The 22,967-nt window shown below is 48.6% G+C and overlaps 1 protein-coding gene across 2 annotated transcripts in view; it reads left to right on the forward strand.

The window, feature by feature from the left end:
* The window catches only part of PLXNA4 (plexin A4), a 437,461-nt gene that overhangs the window by 362,645 nt on the left and 51,849 nt on the right, over nucleotides 1-22,967 (forward strand). For both annotated transcript variants that reach the window (XM_050323730.1, XM_050323731.1), the window contains exons 11-18: nucleotides 639-735; nucleotides 3,632-3,822; nucleotides 8,901-9,052; nucleotides 9,604-9,721; nucleotides 14,574-14,710; nucleotides 16,334-16,501; nucleotides 21,702-21,795; nucleotides 22,627-22,866. In XM_050323730.1, coding sequence (XP_050179687.1) covers nucleotides 639-735; nucleotides 3,632-3,822; nucleotides 8,901-9,052; nucleotides 9,604-9,721; nucleotides 14,574-14,710; nucleotides 16,334-16,501; nucleotides 21,702-21,795; nucleotides 22,627-22,866 — 1,197 coding nt within the window. The remainder of the gene's footprint in view (nucleotides 1-638; nucleotides 736-3,631; nucleotides 3,823-8,900; nucleotides 9,053-9,603; nucleotides 9,722-14,573; nucleotides 14,711-16,333; nucleotides 16,502-21,701; nucleotides 21,796-22,626; nucleotides 22,867-22,967) is intronic.

The raw sequence follows: 22,967 nt of genomic DNA on the forward strand, positions 1-22,967 counted from the left end.
ATGGATTACACAGCTATGGAGGTACAGCTGGATGACAGACCCAAAATGTATTGTTTACACCTTCAAGTGCACCCAAGAGTTGGCAAAATATATTTCAGAGCTGTTCTCAACACCTGGGAGGTGGATTTCCAAGTTACCACACGCAGGGAATGCCTTTAAGTGGAAGGAGGACAGGGTTAGATGGGATATTGGGAAGAAATCCTTCCCTGTGAGGGTGGGGAGGCCCTGGCACAGGTTGCCCAGAGAAGCTGTGGCTGCTCCTGGATCCCTGGAAGTGTTCAAGGCATGGTTGGACAGGGCTTGGAGCAACCTGGGATAGTGGAAGTTGTCCCTGCCCATGGCAGGGAGGTGGAACTGGATGATTTTTAAGGTCCCTTCCAACCCACACTTGTAACTCCGTGATTCTGTGAATATTCCCCTAATGGCTCAAAGGGCTGTTGAGAGGGGTATGGTTTGAGATCCACAGCTCTGAGAGCATCCCATGGCACTGTGGAAGGTGATGGTGACCAGGAAGGTGTCTGACAGCTCCATTCCTCTTGTTCCCAACGTGCAGCAGCACCTCTTGCCTTTCCCCACCTCTGGGCACTTTGTAACTCCGTGTTTGGGGTTTCATTTTGCTTCTCCCCTCCCACCTCCAGTATTCCTACGAAGGGATGGAGATTAACAGCCTGCCAGTGGAGCTGACTGTCGTGTGGAACGGGAATTTCAACATTGACAACCCAGCACAGAACAAAGGTAAGGAGTTATTTCAACTTGTCCTTGGAAGTGGTAACCTTAGCAACGGGCAGCAGCGCTCCCTGCACTTAACAAAGCTGCCACCAGCTCCCTGTGCTGTCTGGTACAGGCACACTTGTTCTCTGCACTCTGCAAATCACCAATTTTTGTGTGCTTTGTGTGTCTTCCCCCCCCCAGCCCTCCAATTCTCTCATTCCACCTGGGAAATGCGACTTTCCCTCCCACTTGTGTTGCTTTCCCTCTCCCTTCATCGTCTTCGCCTCCCGCTTCTCCTCACGTTTGTTAGGAGTTTTTTTTTTGTGTGTGTCTGGTTTTCCTGCCCCTCCTTCTCCAGGTTTCTCCCCCTCTTTATTCCTCCTGCAGGGATGCTTTTCAAGTGAACATGCCAGGAGACCAGGCTCTAGTAACGAACAGGGGAAGGGAGAGGGGGGGCACAAGGGCTGCAGCTCACCGGTGGGAACGCTCTGAACAAAACAAAATGAGAATGAAAAGAGGTCTGAAAAGCACTTCCTGCCCAGGGCTCTGGCTCTGTTCAACCACCTCTGATGGCACAGGATTGATGTGCCCCTCACAGAGGGACCCTGCACGTCCATCAGGGGCTTTAGCTGGAGATGGATGGTCCATTCACAGCCTTCTTCCTCCTTCTTGTCCATCCACCCCAGAATCTTTCCCCCAGGCAACCCCTCCTCTTGGCTGCTCTGCATTTGCAGCTCAGACCTGCAGATTCTCTCCCTCACATCACCACCTCTCAGAAGTTTCTGCCTCCCCCTCTTTACCTTCTCCTGGGCACTTTCCACGTCTCCTCCCACTCCATCCCTCCCCATCAGGTACTCCCACACTCCTCTCACGCCGTTTCACACTCACAGGTGTGTGATGGTTGTGAGGTTCCCACCAACACCATATGGAAGCTGGAGAGCAACACAGAATTCAACTCTTCTTCCCACGGCTTGACCCCTTCCTGTCCTTCTCCCCCTGCTCCCACCTCTCTGATGTCTTTCTCCAGCAGCCAGTGGCTTCAAATCACCAGCCTGGATGCCAAAGGTCCTTCACACACCCCCCCCCCCAGCTTGTTAAAGGGTTAAATCCACTCATTAAACTTGTGTCTTTAGTTGCTGGGAACATAAACCAGACCAGGGGATGAAGCCAAGAAACATCTCGTGGTGTTTAGTCCTTGGCACAAGAACCTACCCAAGAACTTACAAGTTCCTGGGTTATTCAAAGCCAAAAGGTTGTAAGTAATGACCAGGAAAAATCTGGGAAGTGGCACTGGCACTGGTGACTATCCCAAATGAGTAGTTTGCATGATGTCATCACGTTTTGGGTCAGGAGGAGAGCTTAGGCTTGTGCCCATGGATGTACCACATGGAAGATCAGCACATACTCTTGAGGACACGGAGAGAGGTCACCAAGATGCCACTCCTTTCACATCCAGCATCCCACAGGCTGGGCTGGCAGGCTGAGACCCCAAACCTAAACCAAACTTCCTGCGGAGATGCTCACTGGTGGCGTCTCAAGCAGAACAACTCAGCAAATTTAAGGAAATCCAACAGAAAATTAAGGAAAAAGCTGAATCCTCACAGTCTGTGGCACACTGTGAGTCACAGATGCTTTGCAAGCTTGGTTTTGGGGTAGTTTTGGGTACTTTTCTTGCACTCAGACCAGAGAAAGAAAGAGTTTCTGAGCATTGGCCAACACTTGCTGACTTCTAGGGTGCAGGTATGAAGAGACAGAACTTTTCAGGACATGTATCCAGAGCCTTTGAGCTTTGGGATTGTGTGTAGTGATAACCACAGGCGAGACTTTGGTCACCTACAGGCACAGAGGGAAAATCCCCCATTTCCTAAAGAAATCCCCCAACGTGCCCACAAATACAGGAAGAAAACCCCTGAAGTCTGAGAGCCTTGATTGTGTCATCTTCATCTGCTGGGAGGACAATTCTGTTATCAGTCCCCTGTGTGAGCCAGGCCTCAGCTTACACAGCTGCAAAATAAGGATAAATAACATGATCTTGTTTCTTAGGAGGGCTGCAACATCTTTAGGCTTTATTTGAAAAAGCTCTAAGTGCTTCTAATCACTTAACAGCCCAAACTGGAGCTAAGCATTAATCATTGTCTGTATTAGAGGGGGATCAACTCAGTGCTTCAAAATGTAAAGCAGACTCAGTTTTTGGAGCAGGAGAAGGGGGAAAGGCTGATTGTGAATCCCTGGATTCAGCCTCAGAGTGAAGCCATTATGTATTTACTGTTAAGTATTTTTACTATATATTTACTTTTATTTATTATATTTTCTATTACAATATTTTAAATATAATACATTTTTGTGTATTATATTTTTATATATTAATATATAATAGTTTGTATTTATACTATACATTTATATATAGTATATCATCTATAATTATTTTAATATTATTTCTGTCAAGTGAAAAACCTGAGTGGCAGTGAAAAACACAGTTCTGGGTAGTTTCACCCTGGACAAATCCCCAAGTTTAAGCTGTGGGTTGACCCGGTCTAGAAAATCATTTTAGGATGAAGTGCTGAGGCTGAGACTGGTTGTAGGTGGCACTTTATGACATTCAGTCTCTGTAAAAGGAAGGGACTGACTAAGAACAGTTCCCCCAAACCTCTCCATACTTCAGCTTCTTTCTGCTCTCATCTTGCAGAAATATCCCCCTTTCCTGGGGGATGAACCCTAAGAGGTGCAGCTTATTTCAAGAAGGATGTGCCCATTTATTGCCCCAAATACTCACCCCCTTGGAGAGGTCCCACCCTGACCATGGGACGAGCAGCCTGGAACACCCTCCTCTCTCCCATCCTTCGTCCTCCCTTCTGATCCCCCCACCCTCTCCCGTGCTTTCTGCATCCCTCAGGCCCTCTGTGTTTTCCTGTCCCTGCAGTTCACCTCTACAAGTGTGGGGCCATGAGGGACAGCTGCGGACTCTGCCTGAAAGCCGACCCCGACTTCGAGTGTGGCTGGTGCCAGGGCCAGAACCAGTGCACGCTGAAGCAGCACTGCCCAGCCCAGGACAGCCAGTGGCTGGAGCTGTCCAGCACCAAGGGCAAGTGCACCAACCCCAAGATCACGGATGTAAGTCGTGGATCTGCGGGAAGAGGGGGGTGTTCCCTCTTGCACCCTTCCCTTGGTCGATTTTCCGTGATTCGGTGGTGGGAAGGGCGGGGCTGTGAGTCCTGCTGGGTCGGACTTGGGGATGGGAGGCCAGGGTGGCCTTCAAAGGCAGGCACACACAGCTCCAGGTGCTTACAAGCCAGGATGTCAGAATTCCCACCACAGTCCACGTGGATGTGATTCGTTTGCACAGGCACGGTGTGCTGGTGCAATCTGAGGAACCCAGAGCATCTGACAGGGCTGGAAGATGTGACACCAAGCCTTTAGGAGAACTTGGCCTTCCACAGGAACAGCTGAAGGTGCTCTGGGACATCTCAAATGGTCGGTGTGAGGGTAAATCAAAGAAGCCCAACTGCCTCTTGAAACAGCCTCTCTGGCTGAGAAATGAGATGTTGAGTGATCCCAGAGTGGTTTGAGCTTTGCTGACAGGAGGTCAAGGAAGGGAGATGGTTGTAGTTTATGTTTCCTGGCATCACGACATGGACAGAGTCCATGCCCTGAACAAAACGAGACTCCGCTGACTCCAGCAGATTAAAGCCCTTTTGTTTGCCTGGCTGGTGTTGAGGGGTGAAAAATAAGCCCCCAAAAAGCAAACAAAGCCTTGTACAGTTGTCAGGTTTGCCCTTGGAAGGCTCAAGGAGGAGGCAGGAACAATCCTGGATTAAGAAAAGTTGGGAACTGTCCTGTGAAATGATAAAGAGAGAACGAGGGAAAGGCTGGGGGGGAAGAACCTGCAGGATAATGTTACCCTTTACAAGGTTTCCTGTTGACTGGACCAAGGCAGAAGGACCTGAGCCTTGAAAATGAGAGCCCCATCCTTTCCAACTCCTTCCTGCCTGAAGCATCTCTCAGTCACCTTTGTTAGTCAACAGGAACACCCTTTCAGTGTGGCCAGGGCCTTATTTTGCAGGTTAGAAGAATTGGGAGGAAAATGAGACAGACAAGATAAGGGGAAATGCAAAGGAGGAAAATCCAGCCTCCACTGTGGTGGTTTGGTAGGAATAATTAGGTGGGTTATTTTCCTAGAAAGCAAGAAAGGCTCTTTTAAGTTGCACTTGGTCAAGAATCAAAAAGTGTGGGTGTTGTGGACAAGCCCTAAACCAATGTCCATGCTTGAACATTTTGGGAAAGCAAGGGCTGGGCTGAATCTGTTTTTCCCAAATGACACTGGAAAGAACCTCTCTTACTGTGTTTCAATCCATCTTCCTGTCATTCATCAGTTCTCAAAGTATTCACTCAGCTGAACTGTTTGATTTCCAGTTATTCTGATGTCTGTGGCTTATTCTGGTGTTGCCAAGGCAGAGGTCTCCACCACACCTAGATTTATCTGAGACTGGTAATTTTGAGCCCATCTGAACCACCTGAAGCTGTGAAACCAGGCCCAGCCAGCCAGGATGGAGAGTTTTATCTGAATTATTCAACTTTGAGGCCTTGGAAGTTATTGGGAGCTGGGAGAAATCTTTTTTTCTAAACATTTTAAGATTCTCAGACCCTTTGAAACACTCACAAAATTTGGTATGGGGACAGTCAACTAAAGCAGAAGTCCAAACCACAAGGACATGCAGTGTCATGATGTTCTGGAGTCCACCCCACATTTCTCTGCCATATTCTGACCCCAACCCTACATCTACAGCTTCTTTTGTGGTGCAGCTCCGGGGTCTTCAAGAAAAAGCTGAGGCTTCCTGGCAGTTTTGTCTCCCTGCCTGTATTTTCCTGCCCAAAACTGACAGGTCTCATTCCGTGTTTTTTGCACCTGTGATAGAAAGAGGCTCCTTCCCTCTCCCTGTGAAAACAGCCTGGCAACGCCTTCGTGTGTGAGCCCACGGGAGTGCAGGGAAATGGGGTTAAACAATCTCCCACGTGCCCCTGGGAGAATCCCAGGCCCCTCCTGTTTTGAGGAAATGAGTGATTTTTGAAGCTGGCCTTCACAAATTAAGCATTGCACAGGGAGGGTTCAGAGGTGCTCTGAACTCGGGGAATTTGGCTTCACTCTGGGAATTTTCCTGTTGATGTTTTTTGAGTCGCAGCAAGGATTTTTTAAAATCTCCTTCTTTGGACCGAGCTGGAAGGAGGAGGATTTTTCCACTGAGGTTTTTTTTTAGGGAACTTCTGAAGGGAAAATTTGGTCTCCAACTCACCCCTCAGTTCTAAAAGAAAGGGTTTTTCTACCAAGATCTTCTTTTTCACCACTGCACCTTCTTTATTCAGGGTAAAGACATTACTCATACGAGAAAAAAGAATCCTCTTTTGAGCTCTTCAAAACAGACCTCCCCTACCTGACAGCCACCTTACCACAACAAATAAAACCCATTTGATATGGCAAGTTTAATACCACAAAACAGGACCAAAATATTCCATGGGGAACTCAGTTCCCTTAAAAAATATGTGTAGTACATAGGAAACAAAATAAACCAGGGGAATTTTAGTTTATCTTTCTTTTTTTTTTCGTTTTCAGAACACGTGAGATTGCATTTGGTATGGTGATGTATTCCAGCCTTCTGGCATCACTGATATAGTGTTTTATCAGGAGAGGATTAACTGACATCAGCAAAATAAATCTTTTAAATAGAAAACTTTGCTTGAATAGATATTTATTAATTATTCAGCATAAAAATATTTTGGAAATGCCATTTTTGGAAAAGTTTTCAATGTTGATTCCCCAGCTGAGACAATCAGTATTAGTTTCTCCTGGAATAGAGATTTCATTTTCGTTCTCATCTTTTAGGACACTTCCTCTTTTTCTGGAAAATAACCTCAAAAATCTCTTTCCTTCCTTCCTTCTTTTCCTTCTTTTCCTTCTTTTCTTTCTTTTCTTTCTTTTCTTTTCTTTTCTTTCTTTCTTTCTTTCTTTCTTTCTTTCTTTCTTTCTTTCTTTCTTTCTTTCCTTCTTTTCTTTTCTTTCTCTCTTTTCCTTCTTTTCTCTCTTTCTCTTTCTTTCTCTTTCCTTATCTTCTTCCCTTCCTTCTTTTTCATCTCTTTTCTCCTTGTCTATCAATCTCATCACCACAGACCATGCAAAGCTCAAACCTCCAGCCAACCCAAATAATCCTTTCACCTGTCAGGTTTATGAATGTTGTGCTATTTATTTTCTTTTTAGGGCTTCAGTATCTTGTTGACTTTTGGAGTAGGAATAAACCATCCAGGGCTCTGATTTTGTTGGTTCAAGTGGTATTTGCCTGGTTTTTGGACCTGAGGTGGGACTGCTGCAGGGATCTTGTGCTGCAGATGTTCTGACTATGACACACAACCCTCTGGGTCCAAGAACTGCTCTGTGATCATCCTTAATTTAATAACCTCTGTTGGCTCCCTGTGAAGTCAGAGCAAAGGCACCCTCATTGAGGAGGTGGTTCATGGCTCCTAAAATTAATATCCTAAAATAAAATATCCCAAAATAAAATATCCCCTAAAGGTGCCAGATTCTCTCCCCTTTTATTAAAGGTGGACCTTCTAAAAATTGGCCTTTGGATGGCAATTACTCTAACCCTGGCACCAGACTCAGTGCTGGGAAGTGGAGGAGACCAGCCCTGTTTATCCCAGTGCCTCGACTTTCCCTGCCAGTCCAACTGCTAGGGAAGGGTGGAGCTGCCAGCCCAGATTCCCAGGTGGCAGAGTGGGTAGGACCTCAGACCCCAGACAGGGAATTCCCCTTCCCTCACTGCGGAGAGAGCCTTGCCAAGGCTGGCAGATGGCAGCCACGGCATCCTGAATGGGCAGCAGGGAACACCCTTTGAAAGTGCTCTTTGAACCCCTTTCAAGTTGCATGGCAGAGCTTTTGGGCACGGGGAATAATTGGAAGGGCAGAACGGAGATAACTGAGGTCCAGCCCCAGGGTTTTGGTGCTGTTCCAACGTTGAGGAGGCAGCCCCAGTGCTGATTCCACCTGGCTCTGGACAAGGGTGATGGAGCAAGACACAGTGATCCTACCCCTGCTGGGGGCTGGTGAGGGCCAGCTGGGGTGCAAACATCATTCCAAACAGGCACCAGGATGGCTGGGATAGTTGTCCTTTATCCCATTTCTTTCCATCACGCCCCTCTCCTGCCTTTCCATGGCTCGTGTCTATAAAGTGCAGAGCTCAGCTGCACCACCAGAAATCACTCCTCCCACCTAGAAAACTCTTCTACTCATCTCTGGGTGTTTAGCAAGTAGTTAAAAAGGAGGAAATGGGATGTGGGGCAGAATTTTGTGTACTCTGAGGCTGGGGGATGTGTAATTATATTTGCAGGGGATCTGGACTGAGTGATGCATCTGGAGTGGGTTTGTTCCCTCAGTTGTTCAGCGTTTATGGGTGTCTCTAGTGGTCACAAAAAGACTGATATTGCCTGTTCTTTCACTTGAGGGGATTCTGGGACCTGATTGATAGGAAATAGAACATGATCCAGGTGTGCCCAGGTGGCCAAGAAGGCCAATGGATCCTGGCCTGGCTCAGGAGCAGAGTGGCAGCAGGAGCAGGGCAGGGATTGTGCCCCTGCACTCAGCTCTGGGGAGGCCACCCCTGGAATGTCCAGCTCTGGGCCCTCAGCTCAGGAGGGACACAGAGGGGCTGGAGCAGGGGCAGGGAAGAGCAGCGAGGCTGGGGAAGGGACTGGAGCACGAGTGCTGTGAGGAGAGGCTGAGGGAGCTGGGGGGGCTCAGCCTGGACAGGAGGAGGCTCAGGGGAGACCTCCTCACTCTCTGCAACTCCTGCCAGGAGGGGGGAGCCGGGGGGGTCGGGCTCTGCTCCAGGGAACCAGCAGGAGGACAAGAGGGCTCGGCCTCGAGCTGGGCCAGGGCAGGGGCAGGTTGGATATTGGGAAGGAATTTTGTCCATGGAGAGTGCTCAACCCTTGAAATGGGCTGCCCAGGGAGGGGGTGGATTCTCCATTCCCTGGAGGTGTTTCAGGACAGGCTGGATGTGGCATCAGTGCCATGGGCTGGGTGACAGGGCGGGCTTGGATCACAGGTTGGACTGGATGATCTGGGAGGGCTTTTCCAACCCGGTTGATTCTGTGATTTCCAGACTGTGGTTTGATTGTTCTCCTTGTTCTTGGCTTGTTCACAGATCAACCCCGTGACGGGCCCTCGCGAGGGAGGGACCAAGGTGACGATCCGTGGGGAGAACCTGGGGCTGGAGTTCCGGGACATCGCGTCCCACGTCAAAGTGGCCGGCGTGGAGTGCAAACCTCTGGTGGAAGGGTACATCCCTGCAGAGCAGTAAGTGGGGTGTGTGGCAGACAGTGGGCCACTGCACACCTAATGACAGTCATCCCTGTAGGACCTTCCCAGGAGTCCATTCCACCCAACCTGGGAGTCAAGGAAGTGAAGCTGCCGTTCCCCACGTGCAGCTCAGGAGCTGACAATCCATTTATTACTGTGTTTGGATTGCATGTTTAGATGATTCTCATGGCTTGTGCCATGAAGTTACCCTCTGTTTTTCACAAAAAGGGTATTTAATTCTGGTTTGGGCAGCAGCAACCCTAAGATCATTCTGAGCACCAGTGACCATTAAACTTGACAGCTGCCTCCACCATGCAAGCCTGGAGGGCAGAGGGGTCCCCAGGGTCAAACCTCAGCCTGGAATTTCTCAGTATATTTAAGGGAAACTATATCTATTTACACCACCAAAATGTGTGTCCCACCAAGTGCCAACAACCAAAGGCCACCACTTTTTAAAGAATAACCCAGTCCCCAGGTTGGATTCTGGATTACCCACACCATCAAACCATCCCTCAAACTGTGCTTCTGGTCTGTGTTTTCCTCCACAGGATAGTGTGTGAGATGGGGGAGGCCAAGCCCAGCCAACATGCTGGATTTGTGGAAATCTGTGTGGCTGAGTGCAAACCGGAGTTCATGGCCAGGTCTTCACAGCTCTATTACTTCATGGTAAGTTCCTGCAAGAAGTTCTCCTTGGCCCTGAGGGTCCTCAGGCCTTGGTCCCCTTTGCTGCATCTACCCATTGTCCTTCATCATATTGAGCCTCTGAGCTCTTCACTGCAGTTCTGAGGGCACCAAATTGTTCATTCCATTCCCTTTCGACATCCTGTTCTGAGCAAAAAATAGCCTGTCTAATTAAAGTTTTAACAATCTAATAATAGTCCAGATTATTAGTCCAGTTACAGTTCCATACGGCCACAGTCCAAATTAGTACAGAAAATTCTCATTAATAGTTAAAAATGCTGTACAGGAAAGAACAAAGGGGAGGGAAAAAGAAGGGGAAAAAAAAAAGAAAATGGAAAAAAACCCCAGTGTCCTCCAGAAGAAACTTGGGAGTTGCTACCAGTCATTCCTACTGAGTCTTCATGAGCAGTGGGATGCTCATGTTGGGGTTTCTTCCTCCTCACTCTTGGATTCCCCCAGGTGTTTCTTCATCCCATCCATCCCAGAAGTGCTGGGATCAGGACACACCCAGATCAGGCTGCTGGGGAGCTGTAGGGTGTGACTGGGGCTCAGTGCACGTGGGCAAATGTTTTGGATGCTCCACGATGAAACGATGGACACCTGCAAGCTCGGACTTCAGTTCAAGCACAAACACATGTTGCGCACTTGACTTGGGTTTTTTTAATCCTTTCTGATGATGTTCCTTGGCCAAGAGACCTGATTATTCCTCTAAGGCCCCTTGCTGGGGACATGCAAGCATTGCCTGGCCTTGATCTGTGCAGATCTGTGCAGGCTTGACGTGAAGAGGGTCTCTTTGTTCCCATCAAAAGCTCTCTGGACTCCTGCAAGGGAATGGGACTTTTCTGTAATTATTCACATGCCTGAGCATTTCTTTGATGGCAAAGGGACTGGTAATGAATGCAAATGTCTCAGGTTTCCCCCTCGAGCCAGGGGTATTTCTCCATTCTCCGCATTTTCCGATGTCACTCAGGTGTTGCCGGGGCGGGGGCAGAGAAACACCACAAGACAAAGCCCCTGCCAGGCAGACAGAAGGGTCCTTTCCAGGACATTACACTTCCACGTGTCACCTTTGCCACTCTTGGAATTGCTGTCTGGTTTTGATCATCCGTGTCCATCTGTGACAGCTTTCCCGCTGCCAGCATTCCCAGCCGTGCGGGAGCTCGCAGTCAGCAGGGCTTTCTCTGCTCAGCACACCTCGGTACCTTTGTGTCAGACACACAAAAAAATCCCAAAAAACCAGCCTGCCCATCATATTTTCCCTCTCCTGAGTCTGGTGCTTTCACAGCAGGAGCTGTGGTTTTTGGCTTCCTTGGATGCTCCTGCCAGGAGGGCAGAGATGCTGATGCATCTCAACGTGCCTTGGCATCCTCGGCAGCTGGAAGGGAAGGAAGATGTTCGAAAAACTAAGGAAGGGAGATAAATGTGGCTTTCTGACTCATAGTAAATCCTCTGGAAAATGGCTTTGCAAAAGGTTTGAGGCAAAACTTGCCCAAAGTTGGCCAATAAGCCTCTCCCTCTCCTGCGAGAATTGAAAGACATCATGTTTTGAGCTCGTCAGAGGATTTAATTTCAGTGTTTTAATGAAGTGGCACCTTAGTTTAGTGGTGCCACACCAGTTCTTCTCCACATTTCTAATGAGAACTTTTAAATTCAAAAGGCTGTTGGTTTGTTTTAAACTCATCTGCGATCGAAAACTGCACATTGCATTAGAGAGTACAATAAGCCAAAAGGGAAACAAAGCTGAAATTAAATTTATGATGATCTAAATGAAATTTTTTTTTTCGAAGTTATTCATTTTCTTGCTGTGATTATTGCCACAGTCTTTCTATTAAAAAAAAAAAAAATTATCTTCACTTTTCAATTCAGGTGCTGACGCACATTTAGCTTTATTCAGGGTTTAGATGAGAACATTGTGTCTCAGTGCAGGTGATGTGGGATGCTCTGCATCTCTTCTGGATCTGCTCCTAAAATCCTTGTCCTAGGAGAGCATCTCCCATCCATCCCTTCCATCTTCCTGCTCTCGCTGCTGCTGTTGAATCTATAGGGTGGAAACCCTTGTGTGAGTCACATCTTGCTCCACCCTTGTTCCCAGGAGGAACGAGGTGGGAATCAAGGTCCTGATATGCACCATGAGGTCATCAGACACAGCTCTGATGGTGGACAGACTGTGTGGAGGAGATGCTGGAGGACAGTAAAAGGCTGGGGAGCTGAGGAAAGTAGGAAAAATCCTGAAAAGGTGCAGATTTCCTCTTCAATCTTCCTCATCGTCACTGTCCACTTCAGCCTTTTGGAGAGCCACATCTTGCATTTTCCATCACCTTTCACCAGCAAGGAAATGGTGAATAGTCTGGAGGCTGAGAGCTGTACTGTGAACATGCTTTGCAATATTTATGAAGGCCACTGTGAATAATTAATGGTTTATCACAACTCTGAAAGCTCAGCCACAAACCCATTTGTAAGACTGGCCCGAGACACAGCGACGCTTTGCCAAGGAGTGTTGCTGGTGAGGATCCTCAAAAGGGCTTGGCTGGCTTATCCACCTCTGAGGAGAGGGCAGGAGACCCATCCAGGGTGGGGTCTTAAAGTTTTGGGTCTTAAACTCAAATGTTCCTCTGTGGTTTGTGAATCAGATACTATTGCAGTGCTTTTATGTGTGCTTCAGGCACCAAGTTGGCCACTCCCAGCCTGTTGTTCCAGAGGAGGTTTAAGTTGGACATTGGGGACAATTCCTTCATGGAAAGGGATGTCAAGGCCACCCAGGGAAGTGGTGGAACCATTGTCCATGGAAGCATTAAAGAAACACGTGGATGTGGTGCTTAGACATGTGGTTTTGTGGTAGGGTTGGCAGTGCTGGCTTGACGTTTGGGTTCGATGATCTTCAGGGTTGTTTCTAACCTTAATAATTCTGTGATTCTAATTATAAAAACAGCTTCCAAACCCTCGAGTTTGAACAGGAGAAGTGCCCAGCTCTGACAACAGATCCTTCTGCAGAGCTGTGTGTCTGATTCTCACGTTCTGCCCTCACTCCAAGAGCTGCATTTCCAACAAAAGCAAAATGGAAATCTGGCCGCTGTTTTTCAAAATGATTAACCGGGATTGGGGGTGGGGGGCAGGAGCAGAGAAGGCTCTGTGTGTGTGTGTGTGTTTGTGTGTGTGAAAGTGGGAGCTGTGGTGTGTGTCAGGTGGTTTTATAAACATGGATTAATGGTCTCCAAAGCTCAATAAGGTGGCTGCGTGATGTACCTGCTCGTTCAGAGGAGCTGAGAGCTTCAAGCACTTGTGTCATCACTCTTAAAGAGAGGGGGAAAGAAATAATCTTCATTTAAATGCATATAGTAGCTTTTCACTTGGGACTGAATGGAAAGTTTTTCTATTAAAATGCAAATGAAAGAATAAACTGTAACTCCAAATTTCTCCCTGAAAATTGATGTCTCCTCTCTGCATTGTGGTAACAGGGTGATCTGTGCCTTCGGAGTGCAAGTATTTTATCTTGATTCGGGGAAGAAGGGAGGGCAGGAGGGTGAGAAAAAGAGGTTTGAGATTTGGGGCCTCTAAAGGAATTGTGGCCCTTTTTGATATATTAACACAGCGCTGTGTTATGCCTGGAAAAGAGGCTCTGAAAGACAGCAGAGAAAGGAAAAGGGTGTTCATGTGAGCAGTGCTGGGTTTTGTGGCTGTGGCATTTCAGGGGACACTCAACCTGAGCAAGGCCGTGCTGTGTCAGTGCACGACAGTGTCAGTGCAATCCTGCAGGGCTGGGCTGTCCCAGCATCCAAATCTGAGAAGAGGAAGAGAAAGATCAGGGGTCACGTGTGGGCACGTGGGAGAGGCAAGAAGCAAGCTCAGACTCTCTGCTGAAGCACAGCTCTCCTTCATCCCAGGGAAAAAGCCCTGTGGGTGCAGGGGGAGGTTACAGACATCTCTGTGGGACCCTACAGCAGGTTCTGTTCTCTCCTTGGGGGGGTTTACCTGGAGAAGAGAAGGCTCTGGGGAGACCTGAGAGCCCCTTCCAGTACCTATAGGGGCTCCAAGAGAGCTGGAGAGGGACTGGGGACAAGGGCCTGGAGTGATAGAACAAGGGGGAATGGCTTTAAACTGAAGGAGCACAGGGTTAGATGGGATATTGGGAAGGAATTCTTGGCTGTAAGGATGGGGAGGCCCTGCTACAGGTTGCCCAGAGAAGCTGTGGCTGACCCATCCTTGGAAGTGCTCAAGGCCAGGTTGGACAGGGCTTGGAACAACCTGCTCTAGGGGAAGCTGTCCCTGCCCATGGCAGGGGGTTGGAACAAGGTGATCTTTCAGGTCCCTTCCAACCCAAACCACCCTGTGATTCTCAGATCAACAGGGCTGAGCGATCTTTTCAAGACCAAACAATTTTTCCTCCCTTGTGAGCTCCGTAGTTTGGAGGTGGGGAGATCCCCATTAAGATCCAATCAGGCAGTTCAAGACCCGAGTTATCTTGCAGAGCTGGTGTTGCATAATGGCAAAAAGACACCCAAGCTGTGTCAAACAAACAGTGGGGGAGGGAGATCATGGCTCCAGCTGCTCCAGGCATGGAACTGCCTTTGGAAGCAGAGTATTTCTGAGGGCGTACAAGGGCAGGTCTGGTTTTGCAGAGGTGAGGAGAAGTGACTGGGGTAAAGGTCTGAACTCATCCCACCACACCTGGCATTCCAGCAGGATGTCTGTGATAGGACTGGTGTCCTCTGTTGGCCAGAAGACATGGTCATCTTCTGAAATCATGATTACCTGTGTCACATGATTAACTGCAGCAAGAGAGGGGAAGGTACCTCTGCTCCTCTGCTGTGTTTTCAACACCACCCTTTGCCCCTCACAGACCCTGACCCTCTCTGACCTCAAGCCCAAGCGGGGACCGGTGTCGGGTGGCACCCAGGTGACAATCACGGGCAACAACCTCAACGCTGGCAGCAACGTCATCGTGACCTTTGGGAGACAACCCTGCCTCTTCTACAGGTACAGACGAGCCCTTGCTCCTGCTCCTGCCTAGGGGGTGAAAGATTTGAGCAATTATAGCAAGGAGGCTTCTGCAACCTGTCCCTCAAGTGCCTCCTTTGCCCGTGGCCGTGTCTGTGCAGCGATGGGACTTGTGCATTCTGCACCATGCACTGCCTTCCTGAGCGTGTTTTGGGGAGGGAGAATAGGATTTATTTCATTGTTTTGATTGGTATTTGATGTGCTTTTTCCCGTGGCCTCTTGTCAAATTTCGCCACAATTCTCCACGGTCCCGCGCTTTGCTACTCGCGCCGGGAGTACGTCGTTTAAAAGATTCATTTTCATGTCCCTGCTTTAGGAGAGGTGACAAAGAAAATCTGACAACATCAGTTCTGAGCATTAAACCACCTCCCTTTTATCCCAGAACAGTCCTGTAGCGCTAAGAAATGGATGATTTGCAATGTTTTAGTTCTGGGTTGGCTCCTGTTCAACTGCAGTTCAGAGAAGCTTAATGTCAGTGTTACCTGCTGAATGTTCCCTGATCCCTGTGAGAATGAGCCTGAATCCCATTCCCAGGGGCTCCTGCAGCTCGAAACTACCCAGTGCAACACATTTTGCTGCCAGTGTGGGTGGAGGCTGAAGATGATGTTGGCACATTTCTCCCAACATGTCCTTGGCAGAGCAAGGGCTCATTCACAGGAGGCCTGGGAGCTCTGCCCTGGGGCAATGCCCTTCCCTCTCCTGGCTGTGGGGATCCTCTTGAGCGGCCTGTCATGACTCTGGTGTGATCCAGCATCTATAATTCGGGAGGCTGAAGTCCCAGTTTGTGATTTAAAGTGCCAAGTGGGAACCACAGCTGCTCGGAGATGCTTGTTGAAGAGACCGGGGAATTTTAGGAAGGACTGAACGTTGTCTTTCAGGGGAATTCGGGGAGCACCTGGAGGTGCAGCCACTGAAGGTGACTTGGACCACCTTTCTAGGGGTGTAAGATGAGGCTGCATCACAAATCACAGGACTGGGGAGATTGAGGATGTTGGGAGCCTGGATTTTTGGCTCATTGTGGAAGGAAAACACTGATGCAAAATTCAGACCTGGAGCTGGTTTTGGAGCCCAGCCCAAAAGGAAAAGTTTTATGCAGAATCCTCTTTGAGTATAACCATAAAATGCTCCCCACTGTATTAGCACTTTCCAGAGGTCCCAGGCACGCTGCAAAGTGCACTTAAACAAGGCTTACAGTCCTAATGCAAAGCAAACTTTATGATCCCAGACTGGAAGGCTGAGGTGCAAACACCCCTTTCATGAGGTGCTGCTGCATCTGTCCACAGGCAGGAAGGAAACATCCATCAAACATTTAATCACAGAGAAATACTTCTGTAGACAGGCCTGGCTTGGACTTCCCTTGGGGTTCAGTTTTCACTCTGAGCCCTGAGAAATGATGGCTCTTGTGGTTTTATTTAAACTAGTGGAAAAGCAACACAGTGGTACTTCCTCAGATGAACAGTTGGCACCGTATTCCTGGAGCAGTGACTTTCAGCACTTCACAGTGCACAGGTTTGGGTCACAGGACGTAAGAATGAGTAGCTGGGCTCTTTTTGGCACCATTTGTTTCGCTGCTGGTTTCTATTTACTTGCTTCTGCTCCCAGGAGATCCACCAAGCACATTGTCTGCAACACCACTGCCTCCTATGAGGGCTTTGAGAAGGTGAAGGTGTCTGTGAGAGTGGACAAGGCCAAGATACATCAGGAGCTGCACTATGAGTATGTAGAGGATCCAACCATCCTGAGGATCGAGCCTGAGTGGAGCATCTTCAGGTGAGCATCCCATGGGAACCCCCTGCCACCTCCCACGGTTTTCCAATGCAGCACTGCTGGGATAATATTGGTCCTTGGTGCAGAAAACTGCTTTCCAAGAGCTGTGTTCACTAAGAATTGGTGCAGAGCTACTTCCCAGAGCCCAAACAACGAGGGCTGGTGGATTTGCCTCCTGGGAAGACTGAAAGACCAGCAGTGCTGCTGTGTGTGGTAGTAACACCTTGGTTGCTCAGTGTGCACCCTGGGGCAAAATTTCCACAGATCCCACGGTGAGGGATGGGCAGGATAAGGGTCTTTTCTCAAAACAAACTCTGCATAGTGCAAACTAAATGATCCTGCACCCTGCCTTCACTATCAGAACACAACTTCTTGGTTTAAGGCAGCAAGATCCAGCTGCATTAAACTCACCAGAATCCTCGGAGACTCCGTGTTTTAAGGTGGGTGCAGCAGGTCTCCAACCTCGAGTTGAAGCTTTCTCCCTCCTTTCTGCAGCTCAGGGTCTATCTCCAGCACCAGGATGTTCCCTGAGTGAACTTTACGTGCTTAGAGAAGTAATTCTCCCTTGGGTTTGAAAGCAGGAATTCTTACTTTTCCCACAGCCTGCATGCATGGACTTGCAATTCCTACATTTCCCCTCAGGCTCCATGGATTTGATGCCTTAGGACTAAGCACTGCTGGTGTGGCCATCACACCTGAAAGCCCCAGGGCTCTGTCCTGAGCTGAAACACAAAAGGAACCCTGTTCCCTGCCCTCTCCAACAGCTTCCTCCTCGTTAGGGATCCCTTTTCTTCCTCACCCCACTGATGCTGCTTTGGTGAATCCAGAGGGTTCACACGAAGGGGTCTGAGAGCAGCACTTGCCCTGGGTGTGGAAAGCATCAAACACTCTCAGGAGCCTGCAGGAATGGCCTTGGGAAAGAAGAAATTGGTCATTAAATGCACTGATATTGCCTTGAAAAGATCCAAAATAAGGAATCTCAGTCTCCCCTCATTCACCCACAGCTCTCTGCTTCCCTGTCAAACTGGTCTGATTGGAGTACCTGGGGATTAGGAGCAGGGCTTGTAAATCCCCCCCCCAAGTTCAGCTCCCATCCCAAAGATGTTTTCACAAATCAATTAGTGTCTTTAATTACCATGAGGGAATTTACTGATTTAGCCGGATTGAGTCTTTGCACGTCGGGTTTGAAGCTTTAGTGTTGGGATTTTCCATTTGGGGTTTTTATTTTCAGGCAGAGTCCAGGTTATCAGTGAAATGGGAAATCACTTGACTCCTTTCCTTATTAAAGTGAGTTCAGTGTTGCTTAAAAGGTGCAAGATTGACACCTAGGAGAGTGAATTCCCAAACATCCTCAGGAAAGCTGCACCATGGGGACCTTCCTCAGTCTGGCCTCAGGTCTGGGAGGTGAGAGGTTCTCCAGAGCTCCAGAACCTGTTTGATCCTTGTTTTCTCTGCTGAAAATGCCAGTAAGACATAAAAGAAGCAGCCAAGAAGGTGTTTCAGGTGGATTGGCAAAGCTTTGCCCAGCCTGGAGGTGCAGGGACTCCGTGTCCTGATGAACTGGGTCTCCCATCCCAACTCCCAGGATAAAGGAAATTAGGATGAGTTGCTCGTTTAGGGGGTACCACATTATTTTTGGGGTGTGCAGCTGCTAGAAGGGATGACTGGGGAATCCCCACTTGCCCATTCATGGAATCATAGAGTCATTAAGATGGGAAAAGATTTCTAAGATCTTTGAGTCCAGTCATTAACCCATTATGGTTTAGTGGTGTTCACCACTAAACCATATCCCCAAGTGACACCTCCACACACCTTCTGACCACTTCCAGGGATGATTTCAACACTTCCAGGGAGGAAACACCTTGAGGAACAACCTCTACCCTTTGCTTTCTTCAGTGCCTGAAATCAGAACGGATCTACTGAGCAATAACAGGAGCCTCATTTTAACCAGACCTACCCAATCTCATCCTCTTTCTTGTGTGCACTTCTGAGTCACTCCAAAGGTGCATAACCTTGGAGGAGGGTGCAGAGGGAGAAGTTGGAATATCCAGGATGTTCAGGGTGTTCAGGGACAGTTTTAAGCCCTACAACTCGTGGAGCTCCATCCAGCAGGCCATGATGGGGACGAGCAGCAGTGTGAGCGCTGCACACAGAGCTGGGTGAAGGCACAGCCAAGCCCAGCCCCGAGAATGAAGCAAGGAATAAGTTAGACCAGACATGTGGATGTGGGGACTGTTGCTCAGTATGTTTGCTACGTGGAATGATTCATTACAGCAAATCCACCGTGCTCCTCTGATCCATCACTCCTGGCTGAGGGACAGATGATTGCTGCGAAACCGGCTCTGCAAAATCAGTGATTGCCTGTACCAAGCCTGGCTTAAAACCTTTTCAGGAGACATTTTTCAAGACAATAAAGAAAAGATTACTGCTGATTGACTCCTATAGCCAAAAAAAAAAACCAAAGAAAACAAACCCAAGGAGTCACACTGGGCTGGCAGGTAAATAGAATTTTATGAGGCTCCATTTATACTTTTGATCTGGGTTTCAGTTGAGTTACTCCCAGCAATTACCTGAGTCTGCAGACAGAAAATTACACCCAGGGCTTTTGGGGCAACAAAGAGTTAAATTCAGAAAGCTTTTGGCACCTCTGTCATTTTGCTGGGCAGCATCAGGTCTACAGGCTCTGATCTGACCTGATCAAGAGGTGGCTTTGACTGGACATTCAGCTGCAGGCACAAAAGTGGCTGGTGGATTTCAAGGCAAGGAATGGTTTTATCTGCTTTATTTTCTAGTCAGAGAGGGTTTGGAGGTGATTTTGTGTCTTCATCACCTCTTTTTTTCCCCTCTCTCTGCTCCTCTGCTGTGGTTGTGTTTAATACCTGTGGTCTGAGCCTGCAAGCTCAGTGTCCAAACCAAACAGAGAATTTTTAACACGTGGGTTTAAAACTGTGTGCACAGACTTGGTTGATTAAATAAAGGGATTTTATTTATCACATATCTCTATGTATGTGCACACACTGGGTACTTCTGGAACATGTAAAACTTATGCTGAGTAAAGACTGAAAATCCCTTCTAGGTTGAATCAGCAGAGATTAATAATGGTGATGATGATAATAATATCATAATAATAATTATTGTTATAAAGGCTCACAGCCAAAAATGCAGAAGAACCAGGACAGTGGAGAAAGAATAAAGTAGTTAATAAACTTCACTTATGGGTTTAGGTGAGCAAGTTCTCCCTGATTATTTCTCTGGGAGTTATCAGGAATATTTACTGTGAATTTTGGGGAGAGGGAATTTCTTCGGTAAGGCACAGAGGGGAAAGTCTCTTGTAAGTAAGTGTTTGACCTCAGAGAAGATTTCAAGAAAGCTCAACCACCCAGATCTCATGGAAATGGTAAAACATGGATTTGCCCCCAAAAATTTCCCATTAGGAGTTTTCCATTCAGAGAGCAAGAACTTGAGATACTCTGCAAAACTCAAATGTTGTCCTACCCATGGGCCACTCCAGACATTATTTGAATGAAAGACCACGAAGAAGCTCTCAGAGAAGGGTCACAGGAGCACCTGCTGAAGGATATGGTGTGTGCCAGTTCTCTTGGGATAAACCAAAACTGTTTGGTTTATCCACGTGGGTGCAGCTGGAGGGGCTGAAGCTCAGTCCCAGCTATCTGTGCCCAGCTCACCAAAACCTGAGAGCCCTCCTGTGAGCAGAGAGGTCTGTTTGCATTCATTCCTGCCTCCTCAGCTGATTAATAATGGAAGGTAAATGAGGAACATGGAAAAACAAAGGTCAGGAATGGGGGAGATCTGTTGGCTCCTTCCTCGCAGCATGTTTATCCTCTGGTGTTTCCTCATTTATAACGCAGGTGCTCCACCTTTCCTGTGTGTTTAGGTTTACCTGGAGGCAGGAAAGGGATTCTGAGCTTTCTTTTCACAATCCCATCGATTTCTCCCATCCTCAGAGGGAAATAAATTGCATCCTGGACAGTTTCCAAGGGGAGTTATAGAGGCAGGTGTTGAATCTGATGAGAGCACTCCTCACCCTGGGAAGCCCTCAGAGATGGGGCCGTCTGCTGAGGACATTTCCTCATCCTGTCCTGGCTGTGGGAGCCCTGACAGCTGCAGGTTTTGCTTCCTTGGATAATTCTTCCCCTTCCAGCCCTTGCCTCGTGTTGCCCCCATCACATGGAGCAAAGGGAGAGCTCACCCTGGTAGGGCAAGGCTGCTCCAGTTTGGGGTGGCCAAAGCTGCCTGTGGAGAAGCCTTGACGTGGTGTTCAAAGCCTGGGAATGGTCCTCTGCAGTTTCCTTCCTCCCTCCCCCCTGCTCCCTGAAGTCCCACAGTCAGCAGCACTGGCTGCAGCTGGAAGAGGCAGGGAAAGGAGAGAAGGGTGTTTCTGAAAGCTGCTTCCTTCTGGTGACAGTGACTGCAGGGAATGAACTCCATCGACATCTCTCCCCGTCCCATCTGGGCTGGGAGAGATGTTGGAAAATGGAGAAAATCTCCCAGATGCTCGGATGGATTGGCTTTCTCTCAGGAAACCGCTCTTTGAGCAAAGGGATGCAGCAACAGGAAATCTCCATCCTGTCCTATGTTGGATCCAACACCTCATGGAAACCAAGGCAATGCCTTCTGCACACCAAGGGTGAAGACTTTGGCTTGGTTTCTTGTAGATGCTGCAGGACTGGGCTCCTCAGCAGCACCAAAAGTTGTTCACTGAGGTGACATTTTCTTGTTCAGGGTGAAGTTTTACAGCAGGTTTAACAGGCAAGGTGGGACTACAGGGCCAGGAATTGGACTTTGATGGTCCTTGTGGGTCCCTTCCAACTCAGGGCATTCTGTGACTGATTGAAGCGATCCAGGAGATACAGCTCATGGACCGTTCTGAGGAGCCCCTGTTAAATCTCCACCTCCCTCCCATTATCAGCTCTTGTGATTGCTGAGTCCTGGCAATAAAAAACCACCCAGATGCTGCTTGATCTGACAGCTTTAGCAAACATGTGTTTTTAGTTATTTCCCTCCTTATGAATGGATGAAAAGTCATTTGTTTGTTTTGTTCTTCTTTCCCTCCCCGTGGCACTGCGAGATGTGGTCACATACTTTGCAACCAGCATTTAGAGACACACATCACGCATTTTCGGTGTGATCAGCCCTGATATCTATTAGCTGGGTTCTTTATTCTCTTCCCTTTCTCCTCTAGTGGCAACACACCCATTGCAGTGTGGGGGACTCACCTGGACCTCATCCAGAACCCTCAGATCCGGGCGAAGCACGGTGGGAAGGAGCACGTCAACGTGAGTGTGGCTGCTGGGCTGGGGAGGGGACGTGGCCATGGTGGTGCTAGGGGCTGGCTAACAGCTTGGAATTGCATCCCAAAACCAGGGCATGACTTGCTTCCAGAACGTTACCTCATCCCTGAAGGAGTACAGGAGCAAAGAGGTGTAATGAAGCTCCTGATCTCTTCTAAGCCTGTTTCTTCTGTTGGCTCAAGGACACCTGTCCTCTCTCTCGGCACATGTATAACCTGTGTTATTTGAGGCCTAAATTCATGTCATTAACTAAGCACACTGTGGTCAGAAAAATACTCTCTGGTCCTACTGTGTCCACTCCATGGACTATTTGGGATCCTGCAAGAGTGTATCCAGGTATAGCCAGTTAGATTTACAACCTAATTCAACTCTGTGTGAGCACTGAGGAATCACAAGAAGCTCTGAGGAGACCAGCAGAGTCAAGGTCTGGGAGATAATTCACTCAGAAGGAGCCACTTAGCAGTAGCTGATGAGCTCCAGGTACAGCTGGAAAAGGTGTGCTTGGCACCTCCAATTAGGAAATTCGGGAATAGGCTGCACCTGGTGATATCTACAGTAGGCTGGAGGATGGGACCACACAGCAGCATCTGAAAAAGTGTTGGCTGTGTATGGACCCTTTCTGGGGCCTTGATTGTGTGATGGGCAATGTTTTGAAGCAGTGGAGCACCAAAATGACCAAAATTGGTCCGCACAGTAACCAAAAAGTTCTGCTCCTCCCCGTCCCCCATCAGTGGGTGGGGCAGCATCTGGGTGGCATCTGCCCACCAGGAGGGACATTTTCCACAGGCACTGCTCACAGTGGGTTTCTCTCCCCAGAACTGTGAGGTGCAGAACAGCACAGAGATGACCTGCCAGGCCCCAGCCCTGGCTGTGGACCCCAATCACCAGTCGGAGCTCGCCGAGCGCCCGGAGGAGTTTGGCTTCATCCTTGACAACGTGCAGTCCCTGCTGATCCTCAACAAAACCAACTTCACCTACTACCCCAACCCCATCTTCGAGGTGTTCAACCCCTCGGGGATCCTGGAGCTGAAGCCAGGAAGTCCCATCATCCTGAAGGTGAGATGGGGGACCAAGGGCTGGATGGGGACATGTTGCCTGTTGCCTCTCTGGGCCTGCCAGCACCCCACAAACCATGGTGGCATCACAAAAACTTCCTC

Source organism: Myiozetetes cayanensis, unplaced genomic scaffold, assembly GCF_022539395.1.
Source record: "Myiozetetes cayanensis isolate MyiCay16 unplaced genomic scaffold, myiCay2020 scf3, whole genome shotgun sequence".
NCBI classification, from domain to species: domain Eukaryota; kingdom Metazoa; phylum Chordata; class Aves; order Passeriformes; family Tyrannidae; genus Myiozetetes; species Myiozetetes cayanensis.